At 36.8% G+C, this 26,041-nt stretch overlaps 1 protein-coding gene across 1 annotated transcript in view; it reads left to right on the top strand.

Annotated features, from left to right (window-relative positions):
• TINAG (tubulointerstitial nephritis antigen) overlaps nt 1-26,041 on the top strand; it is a 43,994-nt gene that overhangs the window by 3,343 nt on the left and 14,610 nt on the right. The window contains exons 2-9 of the mRNA XM_032683514.1: nt 1,372-1,435; nt 2,483-2,572; nt 3,643-3,757; nt 8,908-9,031; nt 11,201-11,348; nt 17,440-17,620; nt 18,338-18,383; nt 23,905-24,010. Of these exons, the coding sequence (XP_032539405.1) occupies nt 1,372-1,435; nt 2,483-2,572; nt 3,643-3,757; nt 8,908-9,031; nt 11,201-11,348; nt 17,440-17,620; nt 18,338-18,383; nt 23,905-24,010 (874 nt within the window). The remainder of the gene's footprint in view (nt 1-1,371; nt 1,436-2,482; nt 2,573-3,642; nt 3,758-8,907; nt 9,032-11,200; nt 11,349-17,439; nt 17,621-18,337; nt 18,384-23,904; nt 24,011-26,041) is intronic.

Genomic DNA, 26,041 nt, shown 5'->3' with positions numbered 1-26,041 from the left:
CAGAGCTCTAGTGAGGCTCTGCCTTGTCACTCAGGTGCTGCATCAATATTTCTTTCCCTCTGTATTTTGGAAATATCTTGCTTGAGGCCTCCTTCCAGCTACTATCTGATGCCAACTTTGTGGCAGACTGTGACAAACTGAAACTTTGGTAACTTGCTTTGAGTATTCTCTGAAAAATACCTCAGATCTTAGCTGAAGTTGAATTAGAGCAGACACTTTGGGCCTCAGAGTACTTAGGTGGGATTTATTTCACCTGTATCTGTGCTAGCTACGAGCCTGCCAAATGACCAACTCTAGTCTACTTCTGCACATTGTTATAAAATTCAATGGGGCTTAGAGTGCTTATTTGTCTCCTGCCAGTGAAGCAAACATATGTGTATGTCTGGGCAGACAAATTCCAGCCCTTGCCATGAGAAGGGGATGGCCTTCCTTACGTTTGCGGTGGGAAAAAAAGTGTGATATCATACAAATTTGCAAGTCAACAGTATGTTACAGTTTAAACTTCTTAAAAATGGAGAAGAAAGGAGAACTTGGGATTCTGATTCCAATCCTCCCAGTGGAGGGGGAACATGATCTCGGTAGGCTCACATGTCAGAATGGGCTGGAAAACAAAGACCCATGAGATAAATGTATAATGTTTGTTATTGACTCAATCTAAAGCCCTCTGCAGGCATTCTGAATCTTTCTTTTACTGGAACTTGACAATCAAATGCACTGATGAAACAGTTTATGTGGAAGACCGTAAAATACACACAAAAACTTTTCTCAGTGAAGTGTTAACAAAGAAAAGAAATAGAAGGGACATATTTGTTTGGAAAAATCATCACTAAGTTTAGGTTTTATACTGGGTTTTGGAGAGTGCGTGAAACATACATTTGCCTTGAAATAGAATTGATCTCTCTGTTTTTCAAAGAGGAGTTATTCTGGCAAAGAAAAAATTATATTATAATAGGTTTGGAATATTCACTAGGTTTTTAAATTCTATACTGGAAAAACTTATTTCTACTTCAGTTGCCAAATAAAAAATAATTTTTATTAGAAATATTTTCTTTTTATTACTGGAAAATAACTTTATGTGAAGAATTATTTTTTTTTATTTACATGTAAGATAGTATATTTTTCAGTGGGTGTTTTGAATCTGATGCTGATTTTATTTATTATGAATGATAATGCATTTGGTAAAAAATTCAAATACATTAAGCTGCCTTCATTACTTGGAAGAAACTGGAAATAGATATTACCGACTTTCAACTAAATAACTCAAGCATATTTCATATAACAAATTAATTCAATAGTAGCAAGATTTTTGAGTAGTTCATTTCAAATATTATTTTTATGTAATTTTTACTCATCTATATGTTATTTTGGCAGGTTGTTATAAAGACGGCCGATATTACAGAGAAGGAACAATAATTAAAGACAACTGCAATTCCTGGTAATGTTTCAGAGAACAGCAAATTGAATTTTATCTAGCATATGTCATGAAACAGGAATTAAGGTAGAGAGCATCCTTAAATTCACATTAAAGATGTAATCAAATCAAAATGGCTGGAAGAGCAGCGCTAAATATTAAGGTTTTGTGAAAGTAAATTACAGCCAACTTAGAACAATGGCAAGAGGGAAACCAGGCTTTCTAATCAAGATATGAATATTAGACTATTGAAATCTCCTCCTCACTAGACTAATTCTGTTTCTACTCAGTCAAACCTGAGTCAAAATGGTTTCAGGCTAGACCTGGCACTGACCTGAATGCACACGAGACAAGAATCATTAAAGTTTGTGAGATTATTCCTCTGGTGCTTTGCTTTTTTTTTTTTTCATGAGTAATGAGACCTTGCATTATTTCAGAAGGGAATGATATATATATGTATATTTATGCAGGAAAGGGTTGAACTTTCCTACATCCCTTTCTTTGCCTTGGGACAGGAGCAGACAGTGCAGACAGGGGAGCTCAGCTGCCAGCTGTGGCAGTCAGTTGCCTGAGCTGCCTCCCTGCTTTGCCTCTTCAGAATCCAGCCCTGCACCTCTAGTACCAGGGCATCCCAAGGGGCTCCAGCAGCACCCAAACAGAGCTGGGGCTCCCACTGTCCTGACTTTAGCCCAGGGTCCTTGGAGCAAGGTGTCTATGGCCACATGGCTCCTTTCTGGCTTTCCAGAGTGAAACTTCCTCATAATATCTCAATTTTGAGGAATTCAACATCGACGGTACAGGACGTTGCCTTTTCCCCCCGGTTTTGTCTCACAAAGAAGGAAGCAATATTTTTCAAATATGACCTTTCCACAAGCTGTAAACTTTCCCACCTTGTTCCAATTAAGATTCATTAGGTAATGAAACAGGAAGAAGTGGCATTATGTTTTCATAAATACTATGTGACAATTGTATTGCTTGCACTTTTTTTTATCTATCTCCCTTCTGCTGCTAAAGTGCACATTTCTCTTTTGACAATTCATTTTTTGCTCAATGATATTCTTGTCCTTTCAGCAAATGTTTCAACAGTCTCTGGAAATGTTCGGCAGATGTATGCCTTGTTCGCCAAGACTTAATTCAGGGCATCAATTCTGGAGATTATGGGTGAGAACCCTTTTATTTTAGGGTTTTGTTATAAATCACTGTATTACTTGCTGTATGTATGTGCAAATTACAAGTTATGTAATCCTCCCTGCCCCTTCCTTCTCCAGTAACATTACAGCAATTTGACAGTAAGTGCACATTTCTGAAACTTTCCTAAATAGTTGGCAGATTATAGAGTTTTAAATGGAAAGATACTGAAAGTCTCGTGCTGGTAAGAATTATTGTAAACATCTATCTAAACATTCTCCAGACTTAGAACATTTTTTTTCTCTCAAAACACAATTTACATCATCTTCCCTTCTTCTTCACTTTATTTATTACTTGGGATAGATATATAAAGTCATTTTTTCTCCTCCCTTAAGAGCATTATTCTACATAACAGGACTCTAAGTAGTGTTGGAAGAGGAGAAAATGGGCCCAAAGAGGACCAAGAAATCAGAACTTTGTGGGGCTTGTTTTTCTTGCTAAAAGTCTCATTTCCCCTAGCTAGTACACAGGGATTAGGGACACTCCAGTATTGGATCTGTGCCTTGGGAGTCTGCTGACTGTTTACAGACAGAGATACAGGGATTGCCTCCCTGTGATCTGAGGTGCTAAATTCAACAATGAAGCCTGCCCAGATTGCAAGCTGTGATGAGTGCTGAAACAGTTTGTATTTCATGGGAGACATTTAAACCAACTGGATTACGATAAACACCTAAGTAAGGTACCTGGTGCCCTTAATCTCTTTCTTGTTAGTGGTGAGCAGTGAGGTTTGCCATAGGGTGGTTAAGCCTACCTGAGATATGACTCAGCTTCTCCAGGTGCTTGCATTTTCAGTGACTACAGGGAGACCAAGAACAATGAGGCTTCTCCTTTGGTCAAGATGAATCCCATCTCCTTGTTCTTCATACACAAGCAGGATAGAAGAGAATGCTCTCCCCTGTAACTCAGCTCTTATCCAATAAAAAATTTCATAGTGTTTCAAATGGATGTTTTTGCTAGTTGTACTATTATAAAGGAGCAATGTATTAATTTGAATGATATCTCTAATGTGGGATTTATTTGTTTGTTTTTTGTCTATGAGGAAGATGGAAAGCTGAGAACTACAGTCAGTTCTGGGGAATGACAGTGGAAGAAGGTTTCAGAAAGCGCCTGGGTACCTTTCCTCCATCTCATTCTTTGCTGAATATGAGAGAAGCTCCAGTAAGTGTCATGTATACTTTTTTAATAACTTTATCACAAGGGAAAATAAATGTGGACGATTATAAGAGTATGATTCAGGGTTTTGATATGAAATGCTCCTATGTTGTAGTTCCCAGAATAGTTCTACAAGTCATAGAGTGTCTGGCCCTATTGATGAAAATTGAAAAGGGAGGAGCAAAAGTAAATATTAACCACTATGAAGCTCTGCACCAATATTAGTTTATCATTATAGTTTACTTTAAGATGGCTCCATACTATCCTCTCCATTTGCTAATAATTGAACACTTAGCTGTAACCATAAAAAAGTTCATTAAGGTTAACAGCTAAGACTAAACAGCAATCTTTGACAGAAGCTGTGAAAAGTTTTTTTGGGTTTTGAACAAATGTAAAGAAAAATTACGGGAATCGTGACAAAACGAAGTGATTTTTCTGCTACCAACTTTTTAAACCTTTTCGCCATGACCATTTTCATGACACCTAAATTAAATTTCCTATCATTTATTTATGCTCAAATTAGTTCTGAAGCAAAGCAAATATACTTTAAGTTATGTAGTTAAGCATTTTAAGAAAAAATGCAAGTTATTGAATCCAGAGTGGATTTTTCAATGCTTTGGATCAGTTTGTTTCTTTTTTGGAAGATAAAATTTATGGAAATCACAGACCATAAAAAGAAAAACTAACTAGCTCACCATAGTGAAATCAGAAAAATTGCAAGTATAAACAGATTTTTATCTTTGGCTTCTATATAGTTCAGACAAGTAATGCCATTAAATTATCTATTAAAAGTCAATTGTTGAGCCTTGCATATATGTTGTGGCAGAAGGGTTCCACATCATGGAAGGCCATGTGAGGACAGCAGTGCAGAGCTACTAATTGGCAGGGAAGTTGGGAAAGAAGGGTATGGCCTCTGCAATAGTTTTAGCAATTTTAACCCTTTTTCTTGATGCAGACTCAGTCTTTGTCACACACAATGTCAGCTCCCTGCACCAGCGTGGCGAGGCAGTGGGCTGGGACCCAGATTGGCCAGCTTGATCAAAATTACACTGTGAAGCTCCAAATTTCCCTGATTTTGTCCCCTTCTAGGAGACGGTTTTCTAGAAGAACATAATATTTTTAGTGTCCTTGTGCTGCCTCAGGAAATTTCCTAAAATTTGCCATATTTTAATATTGCACAACAAAATATAAAAATTACAATTTTCTTCACTTATAGGCAGCTCCATATCTACTGTTATTGCACAATCCAACAGTTTCATAGCATGGATTGGGCTTACCAGGTGTACATCAATAGATTCTTCCAACTGGCAAAACAGCAGCAGCCATAGAGTTCATTTCCAGCCATTTTTTAAGACAAGTATTTTATCAGATTTTCAGAGACTCTTGACCCTTCTTCTCCTTCCATGAATAATTGTTTGTCACTGATATTTTGTGAAGCATACTATCACATTTACAAAGTCCTAAGTGATAAAAAAACTAGTGAATTTGGGTGAAAATGTTTCTATTAAGCTTCGCCTGTCACCAGGTGACAATGCAGAATGGAGTAAAAGAGATATGAATAATGAAATTCAGAAATAATGACTTTTTAATATTTTTCAGGGACACTTTCCAAGCCTTAATGGCTTGACCTTTAAGTGACTTTGTTGAGTACTGATTCATCTGCAGGCCAAAGTACTAGTTACTTACTGTGGATAAACTGGTACTAATTAAATATTCATGCATTCTCTGGGATTATTACTACCTTTCCTATTTCGCAAGTGAGAAAACTGGAAGTCATTTGCCCAAAATCACATATTTAGTTGATAAAAATGCTACAATTAGTGTTCAGGAGTCTGGGGCTTGTAGCTCTGCTAATGTAAAAAGAAAACCATAGCTATCATTCATTAAATACAACTTTTTTTCCCCTTTAAATAAAATCCATTTCTTCAGCATGCTGCTGATCTACTATTTAAGGAAAAAAGGATGGCTTCTGGTATGTAGAGGCCTGTTGTTCTGATTATTTCCTACTATCTTTTGGGGTAGCATTGAAAAAAGCACTTTTGTGTAGAAGGGGTTCCTTACTCAATTGCATGAAAAAAAATATTCAGGAATGTTCAGCCTTTGTGTCTTAACAACTTTACATCTACAGCCCAATCTTAATTCTCAGCAGTGTTGAAAAGTTTGGATGTGGAATAGAGACTTTTTAGTTGTTTCTTTGACTGTCATATCAAACTGCAAATACAACTTCATAACATTAATTTAAATTAAACAGTGTGACAGAGCTACATTTCATCTTAGAGAAAACACGAGCTTTTAAAAGCTCTGCTATCAACAAAAGGCTATACCTGCTCAATAAGGTGATGCTTATGGCAGGGAGGGAAGTTTAATATGGTGGCACTTTAGAATACCTAAAAAACAACAATATAGAGCAAGAACTTAATCTGAACTGAAGACTCTCTGTTGCAGAGTACGGTTAGACCTGAACATAGATCAACAGCTAAATGCGCCACTAAAACTCTGATTCCTGACAAAGCTGAAGCTCCTCAATCTGAGAAGGCATTTTCACTGCAGAAGATAGTGTTATCATTCTTGAAGTTCTATGTAGCACAAGAATAACCACCACACCTTTAGAACACACTGTGACACGTGTTTCAGGGTATTCTGTCAGTACATGTCCTAGCAAGAATTGCAATGGTGGGGTCTGCACCCCCCAGCAACACCTAAGTACCATCTTAGAAGAAAATGAAATACATAATTCAACAATAAGGTAACATTTTTCATTAAGTATCAAAGAACTCATAAAGGCAATGTGAAAGTAGGAAAATATACTAGCTGTTCCACTGATATATGTCTTTTCTTAGTAAAAGATCTCAGCAGTGGTATTTCTCTTGCAAACTGAAGGTCATGTATTCCCATTTTGTCTTCACAAAGCAAGTGATATCTGGAATCTTTTTCCTACCTTAAGAAAAAAAATAAAATTCTTTCCCTCAGAAAAACTATTTCCACATTTGCAAATTCAGTTATCTTTGACCTTTTTTCTCTGATAGGTCATCTACCCTTTCTGAAGAAGTCATAGTTGAAGTTCAAGTGCTCTTTTGTGTCCACTTACCTTCCTGCTTTGGCCAAACTGCTAGGCTTCACTGCAGAGAGTACACGTGAATGTTTAAAAATAGTTCACCAGCCATTTTGCTGATTGCCTTGTGCTGGCTGATGCTGGTCCATGGAGCATACCTTGAGAAACAGTGGTCTAGACTTAATATTTGTCACAGAGCAGCAGTGCTTCTCAATATCAGGGTAACAGTTTTTCAGACAAAAAGCCAATGTTTCTGGCTACAGGTCAGTCCTGGATTTATAAATGACAAGGCTGAGGGTTAATGAGGGATTTGTTCTGGGATTTACAACACGAGGCTAATAAATACATTGGCAGTAGTTCAGGAATATATAAAGTAACACATTATCACAGACTGAAGATCTGTTTAGAATTTTGCTTTTCTCAACTGCCTCATTTGTAGCATTTTAAGCAGCCATTGCCCACATAAGTGTGCTAAACAACATTTACCAAATTTTGCTTGTTTACTGGTTGGTAGTGAATAGTCTTATCATGTAAATGAAATTCTATTTGTTTGGGATTTCTCCTACATGTTTAATCTTCAAAGTAAATTTTGATCTTGCGTCTGCTCGCTAAAAATTAACATAATGATAATTTACCAAGTTATTCTTTAAGTTAGACTAGACAGCTTACAGTATACTTTAGTGGATTCAGCACTCACAGCTTGCATCTAACTGAGTGAACCTGGAAGAACTGGGTCTGGGCATAGGCACAGGTTTATCAATCTGCCTGTTGGGGCTGTATCCCAATCTAATTGTACCTGAAGTACAAGCTTCTTTTTCCTTACTCACTTCTCAGCTGTGGGTTTTCTATGGCAAATCCAGGTGAACAAGCTGGATGGAGGCACTGCTGTTACACAGTGGGTGCAACAAAGCGATCTTGATACAGGCAAAGTGGTAACATTTGGTTCCCCAAAGAGTTCTGAAATAATCTGAAAGAGCTGGCCTGAAATGTTTCAATCATCTCTGTAAAAGGTATTTAGTTTTATAAATCACATAAGTAATTTAGAAAAATTGTGCAGCAAGGACACCCAGAATTAGAAGATAAGTAAATTGAAGTAAAATAACAAAGGAATTTGAACAGGATAGAAGCCATTGTGCTTCAGGGTTTCAGCCTGCTTATGAGAAAGAATCATTAGTGAACATTTTGCTTAGGAACAGATTATCATGTTTTGTGCATTTTATTTCCCTCTGGAGTTGATGCTATCAACAATTTTTTGAGACAAACTGTTTGAATGGACTAATAATGCAATTCTCTTTGGCCATTCCTATTTGCCTTCACAGCAAAATCAATCATTCCATAAATTTCCTCAGGTGAAAAAACGGGTCAATGACTCTGATACATTGAACACAGAGCAGACTATTAGCGGTTGTACCAGATGGTTCTTGCATATGCAAATATTTATTCTAAGCCTGGAGGACTTTGGAGGTAAACATAAATTAAGACTGAGAGATGAAGGTGCCAAAAATGGCTGACCAAATGGCTTTAGTGGGCAGACTATGAATTCTCATCAGTTCTCCATCAGATTACAAAGCAGAAGGAAAATCACTGATTTTTGTTCCGTAGTGAGAATAAGTGCTGAAGATCGAAAAACCTCTGTGTAAAAGACAATCCAATGATACACTGTACCAATGCCTCTCCCCTAGTGATTAAAATTCCCTACCTATAGATACATGTCAAGGAGAAGAGGGTAATTGAACTTCACAGCTATTTGTAGCAGAAGGTTTTTCTTTCGAAAAATTCCAGCTGGGTCATACTTTGCATATTTCATAGAGAATTGTTGTTTGAGATAAAAATCCGAAAGGAACTGGACAGGTTATTCAGGTTGGCAGTTATGGAGCTCAGCTTTCCAGCTCAGCTAGTGGAGTGCCAGAACTCCACTAGCTCTCATAGGGGTTCAGCATCCAGCCATGGGGTAATCACCTCAGAGTTGCTCGGGAAACCACAGGTGTCAAGGCTTTAGGGTTCCTCAATTCAAAAATTTAGAATTTTATAAACAAAATTACCGTAAAATTTATTATAAAAATATGAATTGAAGCATATACAGATCTTCTACATTTTGCTTTAGGGAAAGTCACTTCCAGAAGAAAAGTTTCCTGCAATTTTTTCAGCCACTTATGAGTGGCCTGAGTGGATTCATGATCCTTTGGATCAACGAAACTGTGGAGCATCCTGGGCTTTTTCAACCGCAAGTAATATGAATATTTTCTCCCTTTAAAAGTATCACTGATGTTAGATGTGTAAAGTGAATAGTAATTAAACAATTTCAGCTTGCTTTTCACTCTTTATTAGCAAGTAGGAATATTTGAAACTGCTGCAACTTTCCCTGTATATTGTCCCAAATTCTTAAGAAGTCAGTCTAAGCTGCAGCTCTTTGTTTGATTTTCATAAGATTGCATAACATAGGGAGAATTTTTTTGTGACAGAAAGTAGAAAATGAATTGACTGATGCACTTTATTGTAACTAGTAGAGTAGCTTTTTTAACATAAAAAATCTGCATCCCTTGTCTGTGCAACTACATGCTTTACTTGAAATCTTAAAACAGGTAGGCTTCAATTTCTTTATATGTATTTATATATTTCTGCATTTAACAGTGTCCAACCCTTGCTACTCAAATAAATTGGGTATAATGATTTCAAATTTTATGAGAAGAAAGGCCCTGAAACTGCTCAGATATTTGTGGAAAAAACAAGCTTTCAAATTCTGCGAGCAATGTCAGTAACGCAATTCAACCTCATGTGCTACGACCTCTGGTTTTATGAAAAGTGGACATGATTGTCACTTTCACCAAAGCAGTTAAAAAATCAGCTAAGTACATTTTCCTTGCAATAAATCTCAGTGTGTATTGGGATATATAAAGCTAGAGAAAAAAATTATGCAATCAATCTTTATGACTTAATTTGGCCAGTGGGTCCTCATTGGTGCAAGTTGCTGCAACTGCTTCTTTAAATCACAACAGTAAGAGAAGGAAAAGAGCATTTAGGCCAGCTAACTCCAGCTCTCTATAAAAGTCAGACTGAAAACACTTTTTTCCCTGTCCTGTCCACTGCAGACCAAGAGAGCTTTTAACAACTCTACTGACAGATTACTGTGGAGATGTACAGAGATCACTGAGGGAAAGACTTCCCAGATATTATGTCTAAATTTTCCCTTTCATAAGTAAATCTTGTAATTTTAATTCACATTGTTATTTTCAAAGCTAAATATTATAAGATGCCTTCCCATGTTGTTTAGCTGCACCTAACAATTTTCATTTTTTCTTCACAAGATTAATTGTTGTTCAGTGAATAGAAAACCACTACTGTATAATTTTTTCTTATCATGAGTAATTTCTGTAACTATTCCAAAACTATTTACTAAAAGACTCTTATACCTATGAAAATAAATTCATCATCATGTGACAGCTCACAAAAGCACAAAACAAAATTGTCACCTGCCATGAGCAGATTCACTTTTCTGAAGTCTTGCCCAAAATTCACCAAAGTTAGTGTTGATTTTGATGGAGCCTTAGATTTAAAGATATTTTTTAAAAATTTATTTTCAGGTTCAAAATGAGGGGCTAAAAGTAACAAAAATATAATTTAATCACAGGTAATGACTGGGATTGGGGCTTAATGGTTGTTTCATCATCATTCGATAACGAAAGTAGAAGTAGGCTAGTTTCAACCACAACTTAGTTAACCTAGGCTGCCTTTAAATCAGTGCATAAATATACAAGTACTAAGAATTATGACTATCTGATTGAATTCAGACATCTAAGATGTCTATCTCAGAAGAAGAATTTTGTGTGATAAGGGAAGAAAGTACAAAGAATACTACATTTACACTTTAACATGAACATGTCCAAATATTCTTTCTAATGAAACCAATAGATGTCTCCAGTCTTGAATTTTCTTCTTCAAAGGACTGTTCATTTTTGCTTTACCCCCCACACCCCCCAAATAAAGAAAAGAAAGGTGGAAAAGAAAGTGAAGAGATTTGGAGACTCAGCTGCAGAGAGGTGGGGAAGTATTCGCATCTTCTGCTGAAGAAAATTGGATATGACTGTGCATTTACAAACATCAGAGAGACTATCAGACTAAATTATGTAAATATCTCATCTGATTTTAGATATCTGGGACTGTACAATAACCAGTAAATCTAGAGATTTGTAATATTACAACAAAGTTGCTCATGATGCTTTGCAGTTTCACAATCTTCTCTCTTGAAAGTCTCTACGGATTATATTGTTATTGTTTAGTGAAGATATCTGCACAGGCAGAAAATATTGGGATTGTATTTCAGTCCTTTTCCACAATGACAAATGTGAAGTTGTGAGTAATTATTTGTTTTTTATAAAAGAATATTTATTTCAAAACAGGTGTTGCAGCAGATAGAATAACAATTCATTCCAAGGGTCAGATCACAGACAACCTTTCTGTTCAGAATTTGATCTCTTGTGATACCAGTCAACATGGATGTAACGGTGGAAGTATTGATGGTGCTTGGAGATATCTGAAAACACACGGGTAAATATTTTATCTAGCTGTTTGGATTATTTTAACTTGAAACAGTTGCTTAAGTTACAATAAGACAATACTGTAAGTGGACTCAAAACGTCTGTGGTTCTTGGGATACAGGATCTTCATGTTAAACAACCTTGAGTAAGCAGCCACCTGCATGAGACCACATTGTGAGTATTCAAAAGAATCAAACATTTTTTCTCTATGAAGCAAATTGTAATCATCTCATCCCAAGGTTTATTCCAGAATGCAACACTCTATCAAGGACTATACCTAGATCCTTCTTCCTTCAGGTCAGACTAAGCAAAGTTAACAGCTGTCAAAGGCCACACGGAGAACTAGAGACTTTTTAAAATGACATAAAATCATTTATAGACCCACAGAATGATTTAGATTGGAACTTTTGAAGGTCGCCTGGTCCAATGCTCTGCTCAAAGCATGACTATGAAATTAGAACAGACTGTTCAGGTCATGTCCCTGAACACATTTGGAGTATCTTCAAGGATGGAGTATCCACAGCCTTTTCTGCAGCAGGTCACTTAGTTTGACCACTTATGGTCAAATACTTTTTTCTTACATCAGCATTTTCTTTGGTACAACTTGTGACTGGTACCTTTCTGCTTTTCACTGTGCTTCTCCAAGAGTTTTGCTCTGTCTTATCAATAGCTCTCTTTATGTAGTTGATGACAGGAATTAGATCCTCTTTTAGCTTTCTCTTCTCTGGGCTGAACAAGTCCAGCTGTCTCAGCTGTTTTAGTTCCAATCCCTTAAGTGCCTTCCACCGGACTTACTCCGTTTATCAGTGTCTTTCCTGGGGATTACATAAGTGAACATATTATTTGTGGAGTAGTAATTTGAGCGGAATAATAATTTTTCACAATGTCTTGGCTATGTTCTTGATAATGCAGCCCAGTATTGGTTGTCCACGTTTGTGAGAGGTCTCACTGCTGAGCTACATTCAACTTTCTGTTTCTCAGGACCTCATGTCCTTCTCTGTAAAACAGCCTTCTACACAGGCAGTGCCCTACCAGTACCTGGGCAGTACTGGCTCAGAGGTGGGATTTGCCATCTGTTTTTGTTGAACTTTTTGATATTTCCGTCAGCTCATTTCTCCAGCCTATTAACACAGCTATGAATGGCAGTTGTGCATACTAATCACTCACCACCAGTTTTGCATTCTCCACAAACTGGCTAAGGATGCCTTACATCCCACTATCAAGATTGTTAATAGAGATGCAAAACTGTTGCTTTTGTGTTAACTCCTGAGGAATGCCACTAGGAAACAGACACCAGTCATTTTGATCTGTTGACCTTTCAGCATACCAATTCACAACTGTACTTGTTAGCAACTTATCTAATCCAATAAACTAGAGGAACACCACAGGAAACTATGCTGAAAATGTTGCTAAAGGCAAGGTAAATGATATCTACTGCTTTTCTTATTCTCCACGGAACAGTCATTTCATCATGGTCAGATCATCTCATCATCTCATCACTACCTGTCATGGTAAATCTGCATTGCCTTTTCTCATTCAACTCCTTAAAATTTGTATGCCTGGAAATGGCTTCTAGGAGAATTTCAATAACCACATTTTATATACCATATAATTAAATCCTGCTGGTTTTCACATTACCGGAATATTTTTGTCCTTTCTGTTCTATACCAAAATCAATTTCCTGTCTCGTTTTCATGCAATCTCATCCCTTACTCTGTCTTTAATATGTCTGAAACTGGCAGACAGAGAGATCTCAGGTGTGCTCTCTGTCAACTTTTAATTTAAGTAAAAAACCAACCAAACAAACAAACCATGGCAAGAGCAAAAGAATGTCAGATGTGATGCATCTTACTTGACAAGGTGGCCTGGGGATCCAGATGAAGACCTGTCATTCATGTAGACACAGTATACAAGCGATCATTCTGCTTTCTGCAAGTGTAGCAAACTATTTCTGATCTGACAAAGATTTCATACTGTTATGGGGAGATTTTATATCAAGCACTGCTTGATCTGTCTCTCTCAGTGTTTAAACCCTAAACTAGTTTTGATCTAGGTTTTGAGCAGGAGACCCTTTAGGTAAGTGATTCTATCCAGCAAAGGCCACTCAGCACCCCATGGGGGTAAAGGCAAAGGCTTCATTTACGAGAAATGAAAGTTCTAACTTGACATTTTAACTGTAAACAATTTTTAACTGCGATAACTTTCTGTAACTAGAAGAACAGTCTCCTTTTAATCAGCAGCTCATGCTCTTAGGAGAGTAATTACAACTCTCTCTCACTGGACTGTTTGCTTGCCTGTTAAGGACAGGAGCTCAAGAATTGCCAATGTAGATAAAAGAAGAGGTGAAGTTAGAGCAAGTTATTTTTAGAGGAAAAGCTGTAAAGAATGCAGCAATAGGACAATCTCCTGGTCTTCTATTCCCTCTGACTGTTATCCCTCTATGGGCATAACCACCATGAGGCCATAATAATAAGATTCTTCCTATACCAGCAAGTAGTAGTATTTTTACCTTAAGCACTGTAGTTAATGACACAGCCTGTTCTGCAGAGGCAGTTTAAGTATAAAAGACTATTTTTATAAGGAAAGCAAGGCAGGCTGCGACTATATGAGCCACTTCATTAACCACCTAGCTGTACCCATGCAGGAGCTTGTCCTGGTGTAAATGCAGTAGCAAGAAGATTGACCTGACTGAGCAGTCGTGTAACATTGCTGGGCAGAGCAGGCTTTGTGACTGATATAAGCCTGGAATCACACAGCCACAACACCTCAGCTCACCATAGCACACTGTGAACTGCCTTTTCACCTCCACAGTCCCAAGTACTTGCTTGTGGCTCAGCCTCATGGTATTCACCAGCCTCTTTGCAGGTGACTGTCTGAGTAAAGAATCTGAAGGGGAGTTTTGAGATCCCTTATGAATTTTTTTGGAAACTATCTAGATCTCCAATAAATCTCAATAATACAAGATTATTTTCTTAGTAATTTATTAAGCTTTTTTTTTCCCATGGAGCTAGCTCTAACATGTACAACATCACTGTGCTATGACAGACCTTTACCTGCTACCCACTCTTATCTCCAATTATTGATTTACAATCAAAGTGCCACATGAGAAAGTATTTCTACTTATGTATTTTTATAAACATTTCTATATCCTGATTTTTTTTCCTCAAGTTCAAATGGTATTTCAGATTCTGTTCCAACAGTTCCAGACACAAATTAATATCTCAAGTGAAACGTCCAAATATCTTTGAGAACAGATACTGGAAGAACATAAGAACAGCTATGCAAGGGTCCATCTAGCCCGATATTTTGTCTCTGACAATGGAGAAGAGCAAGTAGTATCAACAACAACAACAAAACTTTTTGATTCACTGGACTGATAATTGAACAATTTTTGTAGCTAAACTCCCCAATGCATAAGTCTTTACCTCTGACAATGAAAAAAATGGAAATTTATGGCATGAAGTGTCTTTTGAATGAGCCTGGTTAAATAGTGCTTGCTTCCTCACACTTTCAGGTAACTTTTATTTTTATGAACCATTATATTGCAATGATTTTTTCGTTATTTCCATACCCTGCAATAGGGAGAAAACCCATTGATTTTCTGTGGGGTTTTGTAAATTTCCACAGCAGGCTTTCAATGCTGTTTTAAAGTTTCTAGTGTTCTTATTTCTGAAGTGTGCTTATCTCAGATTTTTGACAGATGTTCAGAAAAATTGAGTGCTGGCCTAAACTATCCCCAGTGAAATCAGCAGAAGACTTCCATAAAGCTCAATGTGCTTAAGCTAGTGCTGAGACCTGACTTTTCAGAATCACTGAGTACTTCACTAACAGCAAAATCTGCTATAAGTGGAGCTGAAACAATGTTTAACTCTCACTCTTTCTCTCTGTCCTCCTTCATTAAAGAATAAATATGTATTCTATTTCTAATTATTATTAATTTTACGTATTTTAGTTACAAGCCATAATTTGGAGAAATATTTGAAAGCATCTATTTTAACTACTAAGGGAAATTAAAAGGTTATATTTTTCAAGAATGAGAAAGAAATGTTTCATTTTCAGGTAGTATAGAGGTTATACACTTGGATGCAAACACTGCTTCTAATCAGACTTTAACCTGATTTATACCTTGTACTCTTAGCAGTTGCAGGATATGAGAAAGATATTACTGTTATTTTTTTTGGCCAACTTGCTAATAGCACAGTCTCATGTTTTGGATTTTTTTTTTATACCACAATTCAAATATAAAAATGCAATAAAAACACACAACCTTTCATGAGATTGAACACATAAACATGACTTCAGATGAATTCTGCTAAGAATGTATGAATGTAACACAGAATTTTCCTACTTCTCTTTGGATCTTGGTTGTTTCTAATATTATTTTCGTATATGTTCATCTACATTTGTGCACATAAACGTATCTACATCTATTTCTGTTTTGATTCTATGAGTCTTCCAGCAAGGTCTTCTCTTTGAAGTATTTTTAATATTTACCGTTGTGCTGGTGCTTCAGCACATACAAACTCATGTTTCATCAAAAAGCTGTTAAATTATGTTACTCAGAACTGCAGAATTTATGGTTGGTGCAAAGGTGAATATTAGTTCAGAATGAGTAATCATATCTGGATTTCCACACATTTCCAGTGTGCTACTGTATTTTTTGGTGCTTCACTTCTGTTGACATAGAAATAAGACTCATCCATGCGAAAAGTCCATCAGGACAATCCAACTGAAAGAAGGGGGTAAAAAATCCCTACTCCAGGAATTAATTTCTCCTCTGTTGTCTCCCTTTGAGGTGTCTCTAAGTACACCTGAGTAATAGGTGTCATACCTTTCTTTTTACTGGACTACCATCACCTACTCCTGCCCTACCTGTGCTAGACTGTGCTCTGAGGACTGTATTTGTTCGTCTTATCTGCCTTACAGGCCTGATTGCACTCAGTAGCAACCCTGTATTTCTTTTGGAAATCTATCAGTGCTGAATAGAATAATTACATATAGAGATAGATACATTTTATAAAGATTTATAGATGTGTACATATAGAAACCAAAGATTTACTTCTACCCAGCAGTAGAAACACAGCATAATAAAAGTTAAAACTGAGTGATAAAAACCTCTGTGTGTTTGGCTTAAATACTTTGATTCTTCATTCAAAGTCTATGAATCCAGAACACTTTCAGATATTCAGAAGGGATTAAAAGGGTTTGTCAGTGAGCAGATTGAAGACCTAAGCAATAACAGCCTAGCAACCTTACAACCTTAGGTGGATAATCCCTTTTCATCTAAGCTGAATTATTTTTGAAGCTTCTGGATGTATGTGATCTAGTTTGGGCAGAAAGGATTTGGTAAGAAAAAGACATTTTCCTCAGGATCAGTTTTTCTACCACCAAATACTAATGGGAAAATGCTATGTCTTATTCAAAATAGCTGAAACATATATGGGCTTGTCTTGTAAAACTACTGACAACTAAGTATATGTAGGCAAACATAATTATACTCCATATTGTGTAGAAATAATTTTCTTTTCCTCAGATTCAGAAAGTTTAGTATAATTGATGAGATACTTAAATACATACGCTTCTTATAGGACTGCCTATTTTAAAATATTCTGCTTCATTGAACTATTTAATTATGGTCTTTAAAAAACACTTCTTATAAACTTCCATGGCATTAACGCAGAAATGTTTACATTGTTTTGGAAATACCTAGCAGTATTCCATGCCCATTTCACAAGCCATTTTTGCCAAATGAATCCCATTGGCAATCTTGGTAATTTCTTGATCTTATTTCATGTGAACTTTCACGCATCACTAATGAGATGAATGTACCAGATGAGAAGTGCTAAGCCACTTTTTCTGCTCTATCTCTCTTTGAAGAAGGGTTGGGAGATGACTACTCTAATTGAAACTTAATCATAAATATCATGTATGTGAACTGAAGGAAATGCCAGCCAGTCGAAGATATGAGTCATTCACACTTTTGAAAAATATTACTTGAAATATGACAGTTGCAAAATAGTTAAAAGCTTGAAATAAAATGGTAAAAATGTTTAAGCAAGCTTCTTATCAACTTTTTTTTTTTTTTTTTACTATCTGGACAGGGTTGTATCCTATGCTTGTTATCCATCATTTTGGAACAGTCACCTGGGACCATCAGCTGAAAATCACTGTTATGTGTCAAGTGAATATGGAAAAAACTATACAAATGAGCCGTGTCCCAACGCTTTAGAAAAATCCAATCGGTTATACCGGTGTGCCTCTCACTACAGGGTCTCCTCAAAAGTAAGTTCATGGTGTGGTGTTCACCTACTGTCTCACTTATTTTACTCCTTTGGGGATTCAATATTATCTAGCACATTAAAATATGTTCACTTTACTTCAAGACTAGAGCTGCAAATTTTCCTTTATGTTGTCTTTGTATTTTCATAAGAGTTTAAATTCTTTACAGTTTCTCACTTGTATATCACATCTTTAAAGCTGATGCTTTGTGGTCCTATAGAAATTAGAGATAGAAAAGAAAGTTTGCAGTCATCATGGTGCATTAGCGCTTCTTAAACATGTTTCTGAAGGTTTTGTTCATTTGGTAAACCACATATTCTCTAGCAGAAATACAAGTAAAGTGGTATATTTATGCTATATATAAGTACACTTTGATCAACATAACTGGTCTACTCTGACCTCCAACTGGGAGGTCTGGAGACACACCATCTATAACGCTGCTGATGCTTTTGAGAAAGCACGCAGGATCACTCTGGAGGAGAAAAGACAACGCAGAAAGAATTGTGCCTTGCAGAATATTCCACCTAAGGAATCTTTCTACTGTGCCTTTTGCAACCGGACGTGCCTATTTCGTATTGGCCTTTTTAGCCACCAGTGCTCTAACGTGGGTAGAGCCCTCCCCAAATCTTCATTCGTGAAGCCCAGCCATGATAAGTACACTATTTAATAAATGTATTATCTTCCCTTGCCCTTTCTTCTGCTGCTCTCACCTCCTCTCAGGAAACTGATATAATGAAAGAAATCATGGACAAAGGACCAGTGCAAGGTATGGTAAGTTTGGAAGATGATAATGTTATTGAAAAAATTAGACCATGGAATGACCTTTTATCAAAATATTAGAAAACAAAAATTACATGCCACAGTGAAGAAAACAGTCATAAGCACTGTAGTTCATCCAGGGACATTTGGTGTGCAAGTAGTAGCCCTAAAGGCAGTACTACTGCATCAGAGTCTGTAAAGAGTGAAATGACCTTAAGCCGGATTTGTTGAAACTTTGTGCAAAATCTATGTGCAGGAAATGTGGGGTTTTTTCAATGACAGTTCTTCAGTCACCAATGAAATAGCAACTTGTGGCTGTGCAGAAGGAATTAAATGTTAGTCAAACTCTGCTGTCTAGGTCTGAGGTTGATTTCCCCACAAGCTAAGGCCAACCCACCAGGCCTGCTCTCCTCTGATAGTAATGTTGTAGGATATGGGCCCTCCAGCAAGTCATTCAGTACTGAAATACCCCCAGGATTTCCTATTTCAGAGCCTGAATGCTCTTGTTGACTGTAGAGGCTTATGAGTTTTGATTTTTTTTCTGCTGAACTCTACAATGAAGATCCCTGATCTCTTAGAGGTCAGAAATAAAGAGACTTCAGCAGTGAGTGAGGAACTGCAAAAAAACTGTTTGCCCTGGATACTGTCCATTTGTGGTAGTGGATGGTGCTGGCAGCAGGTGAAAATGCAGGTTCCTGCTCACACTTCAGGCCCATGTAACTAGAGAGGTTGAGGGATGTGGGGCTTGGGGTGATGGAGAAAAGTCATAGTGCAGGATGTCCGCCTACATTGGATGGACCAAAGCATTTTATTCAGCGGACTTCTGCATATCTACTGCCTTTATTATAAAAGGATTTATCATAATCTCCGATTTATAATTCAAATGGTTTTGATTATTAGATGGAATTCATTTTTGTACATGGAGTGGAAATGGCTTCTTTAAGTTCTTTATGTGTGCAGCTGCAATTAATCTGAAGCTCAGACTTAGCAAGGACAACATCATCAGTCATTTTTTTGTTCTGTCCAAGTTTGTTTGCCCAAGGAATATATTCTTTCCCACACTGTATTTGATCTAGATGCAAGGACAGTAATTTCTGCTATTTTTAAGAAAATGAAAAAATTAGGATCCTCAAGATAGAATTTCAGACATCTCTTGAATATCGCATTCATAATCTGTGTATACATAGTTTACTAGATTAATCTCTTAGTGCTAAGTCTTCTACATAAAATAATCAATATTCAGCCTTCTGTTAGGATTTAACCACTCAACAATTCATATAATTTTTGAAATGTCAATGCTTTTCATGTATTGGGTTAAGGTAATGCTGTATGTGGAAAAATCAAGATCTAAATAAGAGCATATAACTCAGAGTATCAGAGTATGCATCACTGAGTCAAATCACTTTCCTTTTTTTTTTGGCTATAATGTGATTTTTAAATGAGTCACAGTTGCTACCCAATAGTTTGTCACTAAATTCTCTCTTCTATCATCCCATATTACAAATGCAACCAGGGTATAAATCTAATTGTAAAACCATATCATACTTTTTTTCCAAAACATCCTGCAAATGATCTTTAAATAGTGAAGGAGATTTTCCATTGATCATTCACTTGTCATTCTTCAAGAACTTACAAATTGCTTAGGGCCAATCTTATCTAATGTACTAGGTAATGTTTAATAGCTGGAAAGATACAGCTAAATCCTTTAAAGATTATGATGTCAGTCATACTGTTTAATGATTAATGGACTTTGATTTTTGGGTATATTCAAAGTTAAGAAAAAATATTTTTTAATAATTTTGAAGCAGGAGGTGTAGAAATGTAATTGAAGATTTTATATTATACAGCTTTCAAGTCAGAATGACAATTTCTCTCTGACATATGTTATTGTCTTACATGGCACAGGAACTACGCAATTAGCATTTTCAGATGCAAATGATGAAATGCTAGTTATTTTAAGAAATCCATTTTCCAATAAACAAAGTGAAATTTTATCAATACTTTAAAAGCATTCAAATCTAATATTGTCCATTCATCTTTTTTTTTTTAATGAACTTTAGGAAATATTTTAAATGATGTAGGAAAATTATCCTCTCTGACACAGTAGTCAGTCTCAATCAAAAGAAAAGCTTATTGCTTACACGCTGTTGCAATACATCAGCATTTTGACCCCACAAAACTTATTATTTCAGCTATCATGATCTTGGGAAAAAAAGAGGAGCGTTTAATTTGCTGACATAGAAAACGATCTGCAGAAGCACTCAGCTACATTAATGTCTAATGTTAAACTTTGTTTCCTTTTGTAGCGACTAGTTTTAGTATCTTGCATCTTTGCATGTCTAAGAGATAAATCCTTATTGAAGAATTTTATGCTGTATCTATATGCATAGATCTGACAAGCTCAGTATGACTGAAGTAGGTCATGCATGAACTACAGTCGACCTTATAAAAATCGCTACCTTTTCTGATTCATTAATAACCAATCCACTCATTTGGGAAAATGCAAAATCTCTTCTTTATGAGAGGAAAAAAGTTAGCTGGTGGGCTGTGATCATCTCATCCTGTCCAAGTCACAGTCTGTATCAGGACAAAGCTACTGAATAAATAAAAAATATTTCAGTGCTAGATCTAGGCTTGTCACCTGTCTGTCCACCTTACACTTCATGCACTCAGACCACTCTAGCTCCAGAAACTGTACCATTATTTAGCTCCTTATTGCAAGGTATATAGATATTCATATACATGAGTATATACATTCACACATAAACAAATGGCTGTATACATACACATGCAATGTATATATAAACATGGACGAAATTCTCTCACATAGACTACTTACTGTGGAAACAGGCTTCAAAATTTTCTACTTCACTTCAATGGAAATAATTTATGCATGATATTTCTTCACAGACAAGAACATGTCTTTTGATTTGGGGCACAGGTTACATTCTCCCCTATGCTTCCATTTGAAGGCAGCAACATAGGAAGAATCAGATGGGCTGAGTCTATTAATACAGGGCTACATGGCTGGTGTCACTGTCAAAATGTTGGCTTTTTTTGACAACGGAATGGGCCTAAGCACTAGGCATGCTGGTATGAGACAGGACTCATCTTTCCCAGAGAGGGAGAAGAGTTTTTGCTCGGGAACTAGCAGGGCTCATTGGCAAAGCCTTAAGCTAGATGTGACTGAGGAGGAGAGACAATATCAGGCTTGTCCCTGGCAAGGTGTGGGGTGAGATACAAAGGTTAGAGGGACAGGATACTAGTGAGGGTCCTCTGCTGGTGATTCTGAAATGTGCTGGCCACACTGGAGCACACTTGCAGTCATATAGAGATGAGCAAGTGATTCCTGAGGGAACAGAAGCCAACAGGGAAACACCATCCCATTCCTGGAAGTGTTCGAAGCCAGATTGGATGAGACTCTGAGCAACCAGGTCTAATGGGACCAGATGCCCCTGCTCATGGCAGGAGCTTGGAACTAGGTGATCTTTAAGGTCTCTTTCAATCCAAGTCATTCTATGATTATACAATTTAGAGTTGCTAATAAAGAATAGATTGTTTTCTGAAATTGAACATATGGACGCTGATTTCAAGAACAATGTGATTTAGAAATGAAACATCTTCTCCTGTCTCATCCTGATGGAAGATGAGATCTTCAAACTTCAGTCCTCCCATGGGAGAAGTGAATTCCATAGTATTTGCATTCAAACCCTCCCTTTGGCCAAGGTATAAAAACAAGATCCAGGGACGCCTCTACAGCAATTTTTTGAATGACATTTCCTTCACTGCCCCTGTGATACTCTCACCTGGCCTAAGGCCAGCAGGAGTCTTCACTCTTTCTGTTCCTTTGTATCACTTTCAAGATCTCCCTCTACAAGCTCCTCTGCAGCTCAGAAACCTGTACAGATGGCATCATACACAGTGGGACAGGGACATCCACAGGAATTAAACTTCTAGCTCTGTACACTGGTGAGCCCAGGGAGAGAGGGAGGAGGGGAACCTTTACAGAGATCTCTAATAGAGTCCTGAGCTTGCATGAAGAAACTAAGAATAAAGTTTGTGCTATTTTCCAGTTGGTCTGTGACTGTCAGAAAGTGAGCTCTGGTTTGGCAGGCAGCTCAGCAGAAGATGTAACATTACTAATTTGAAGCATTTAACTTTTTTTCTGATTTAACTGATACAGTTGTCCCTCCGACTTGCCACCTAGGTAGCATCATGGCTGTTTATTCCCTGTGTCTTGTTATCAGAGTACAGTTTTTTATGTGAATGACCTCATCAGCAAGGTACATTTTTATCTAGGCAAATGGCATCATTTCACCATATTTTGAGAAGTTATCTTTCATCCCCTAAAATTTGAGACTGTTTTCTGTTTTAAGCTAAGTATGATAGAGGCCAAGATATTGCAAAGATACTTAATTTCCTTCAAGTTTATGAAAATATTCTTGTAGGAAAAAGAAATTTGAAAGTGGGTCGGAAAGAAAAATCTGTGGCATGAGCTCACCTTACTGGATACTACAGATCTATACCAGACACACATATTATAAATGCTCCAATCACATAAAAAATGGTCAGTGAAACTTGTGCTTTATGGCACTCCCAAGGTGTAAGATTTTAGGAAATGGGATTTCACTAATTCTCATGTTCCAAGCTGTGTGGCAGTTAAAATCATAAGCTAAAAATATGTTAAGTTCATATTTAATGCTTCTGATTCACTGGAATCTGAAGATAATGTAGGCATGAAAAATATTTTCATTTCTCTGGATCTAGCAGCCCACCATAAAGCAAATGGTAGTAAAGTGGCAGAATACATGAGGAAAAGAAACCCAGAACTATTTTTTTAATAAAAAAGTGAATGATACTCCTATGAAATAATGCATAGACATGAAATGAGAGTTGTAATAGTTGTAATCTTCATTCATTTGCACAAAATTTCCAGTTCATCAGCTCTTTTAACTTATATTTTTATAGACAAAAAGTGGTGGTTTTTCTACACGTTTAGTTGAACATTAGGATTTATATATATACAGACAATCTAGTTTTCTTTAAGGAGATTGCTGTGTACTCAATGAACTCTGAGTTTCAGAAAAAGGCATACATGTCACTCCACCATATTTCACTGGATATACATTGTTAGATACTCTTCTTGAATATGCAGATGCTAGTCAGAACTGAGTAGTTTATACATGAACTTTAAAGAGATTCATTTTATTGAATTGGATGACAAAATCTATGTAAGCCTCAAGAGCCAATGTTTCTTCTTACTGTATCAGAAGAAGCCCGTCATAAGGGGTTTCCATGACAAAGAAAGCCTACCAACTTGATAAAAGACCTTTGAGAAAGCTCTGTTCAAGTATTTCTGTTGGCTCACTCACAGCAGGGGAATTCTGAGAAATTAATGGGTTTAATGTAATTATAAACACACAATGCAGCCCAACACACAACAAAAATTTCACTGGTAAAATGCAAGGAGTGAATAAGAATGGAAGTAGTATTTGCTGACTCTGCTGATTTTTCCTATTGTTTTTCAGCTATAATGAGAGTGTATGAAGATTTTTTCCTTTATAAAGAGGGAATATATCGACACACCCAGAAAGCAGAATCTAAATGGAAAACTCATTCAGTCAAACTTCTTGGGTGAGTAAAGCACATTCTCTTACCCTTTTTCTCTGCCAGTTGTTATATGTAGTAAAATGTCAATGATCAGTTCTGAACACAAAAATTTCACTTTCACTCAAAGAATTCAAAGTTGGGACACTGCTAGCTCGCAACATAAGATTGTTGTTGTTTCACTTTTGCCTTATCTGAGAATTTTAGAGAGTACTGGAAAGAGTTTAGACCCATTGTCTTTTAATCTACTCTAACATTTGCTCTAAAATTTCAAATATAATGGTTTATAGAATAAGATAGTTTGCTGAGTATTCACAAATATTCCAAGTACACATCAAGTTGTGAACAAAGCTGATACAATCTTCTACAAACATGCCACCAAGCAGAATGGAAATAAAACCATGAAAATTGACAGTGGCCTCACAATTAACCAACATATCTTACTTGCACAGCAATCTGGGTTCTCTATGCCCTGAACAGAATCAGCAGCTGCTGGGATGCTGCTGATTTTATTTGGGAAACTGCTGCAGAAACATGTGTGTAGTACCCTAGTGGATTTCCCCTCAAATGTCGAGCAGTGCCACTTTATTAAGAAGACAAGTATGTAATAATGCATACACTTGAATTACAGAACACACTATGGGGCTTTATTCTTTGACATGGAGGGAATATGCAAGGATGAATTTATTAAGTCACCGAGTGATTACACGGAAAAAGGACTGTAGAATCTCAAACAAATTAGTGGTGGTCTAGAATATGAAATAAATAATGATTCAGGCCTGTGCTAGGAAGATTACTAAGAGTATCTTCAACATGTAGTTCAAGCAAATAAAGACACAAAATAAGGTGCATTTTGCGCTTGTAATCTTGGTGAAGATATCTTTGTGAAGGACCTGGAAATGCTTATGGTTGTGGAAACTGCTGGTTGTGAATTACAAGAGCATATCTGGTAGTGGCAGAGCAGCAGAGAGAGGCAGCAGGTTTATGGAAGATGGTCCTTGATTCTTTACTGCTGCAAAAAGTATTGACTCAGACTAGTAGAGGAAAAACTCCTGAATTATAATTAAAGAGAAAGTTGTGAAGCAATGAAAAAGAGAAACTGGAATTTCTCATAGAAAAATGGAGGACTGAATTAGGAAAATATGTTTATGGAGGACAGTCAGTATGTACTGGTTTATGTGTGTGTATTTAAGGTATATCTGAACAGCCACGAGAAGCCAATAAAGTTAGAGAGTAAAGTTTGAGTGCAATTTGAATACAGAGATGAGCTGCTGTGAGGTTGTGGTTTTGGGTGTTGGGAGGGCTATGAAGCATCCTTGGTGCAAGCGTGAGGTGATGACAGCTGTTCCCTAAGACATGCTGCCCCACAGATGTGCTAAATAACCTACTTGGGTGAGTGATTAACCAAGAAGGGCATGTGGGGACAAAGTGATGGCTGAGGAGGGAGAGAGGAGAAGATAACTAATGTGCTGAAGTGGATGCTGATTTAAATGAGAACTGATAGTCTCTGCAAAAAGACAGCAGCCCTTGGGCAAGGAACCACTCATGAACAAAATCTGAGTGCCTTGACTGAGAGAGGCAGCTCCTTGCAAAGGATTGTATTGAGTGGTCACTGCAAAACATGGAGTAAGAAAAAAACTGAGTGATCTGATATACTTAAGAAGGACATGAGAAGTGAAGGAAAAAGACAAAAACCGAAGGCGATATTTAGGAAACCTCAGACTGGTTCAAAGTTTAATATGTGGGGAATGCATTTACTTTCATTAAACATTGTTGAAATATCCAATGGATCCAACAATACGAAGAAGTATCCATCCTTTCATTGTCTAATGCATAAATGCTCTGTCTTCCAAAATTATGCCATATAAAAATATTTGCAGAGATGTTTAGCTGTAAAAATTAAACTAGAGTTTGACAAGTTGGAGGCTGTTGGAGCCAAAGGCTAGGTATTTCTAGCAATGATAAATCCAGTCATAAGATGTGGTTCTGCATCATGAAGTCTAAACCACTCCTTTGCATAGATTTTAATGTTGTCAGGATTAAGCTATCACTTTTTCA

The sequence above is a fragment of the Chiroxiphia lanceolata genome, chromosome 3 (genome assembly GCF_009829145.1).
Source record: "Chiroxiphia lanceolata isolate bChiLan1 chromosome 3, bChiLan1.pri, whole genome shotgun sequence".
In the NCBI taxonomy this organism is placed as follows: Eukaryota; Metazoa; Chordata; class Aves; order Passeriformes; family Pipridae; genus Chiroxiphia; species Chiroxiphia lanceolata.
Note: the sequence above shows the minus strand (reverse complement) of the source record. Positions and strands in the feature narration are given on the sequence as shown.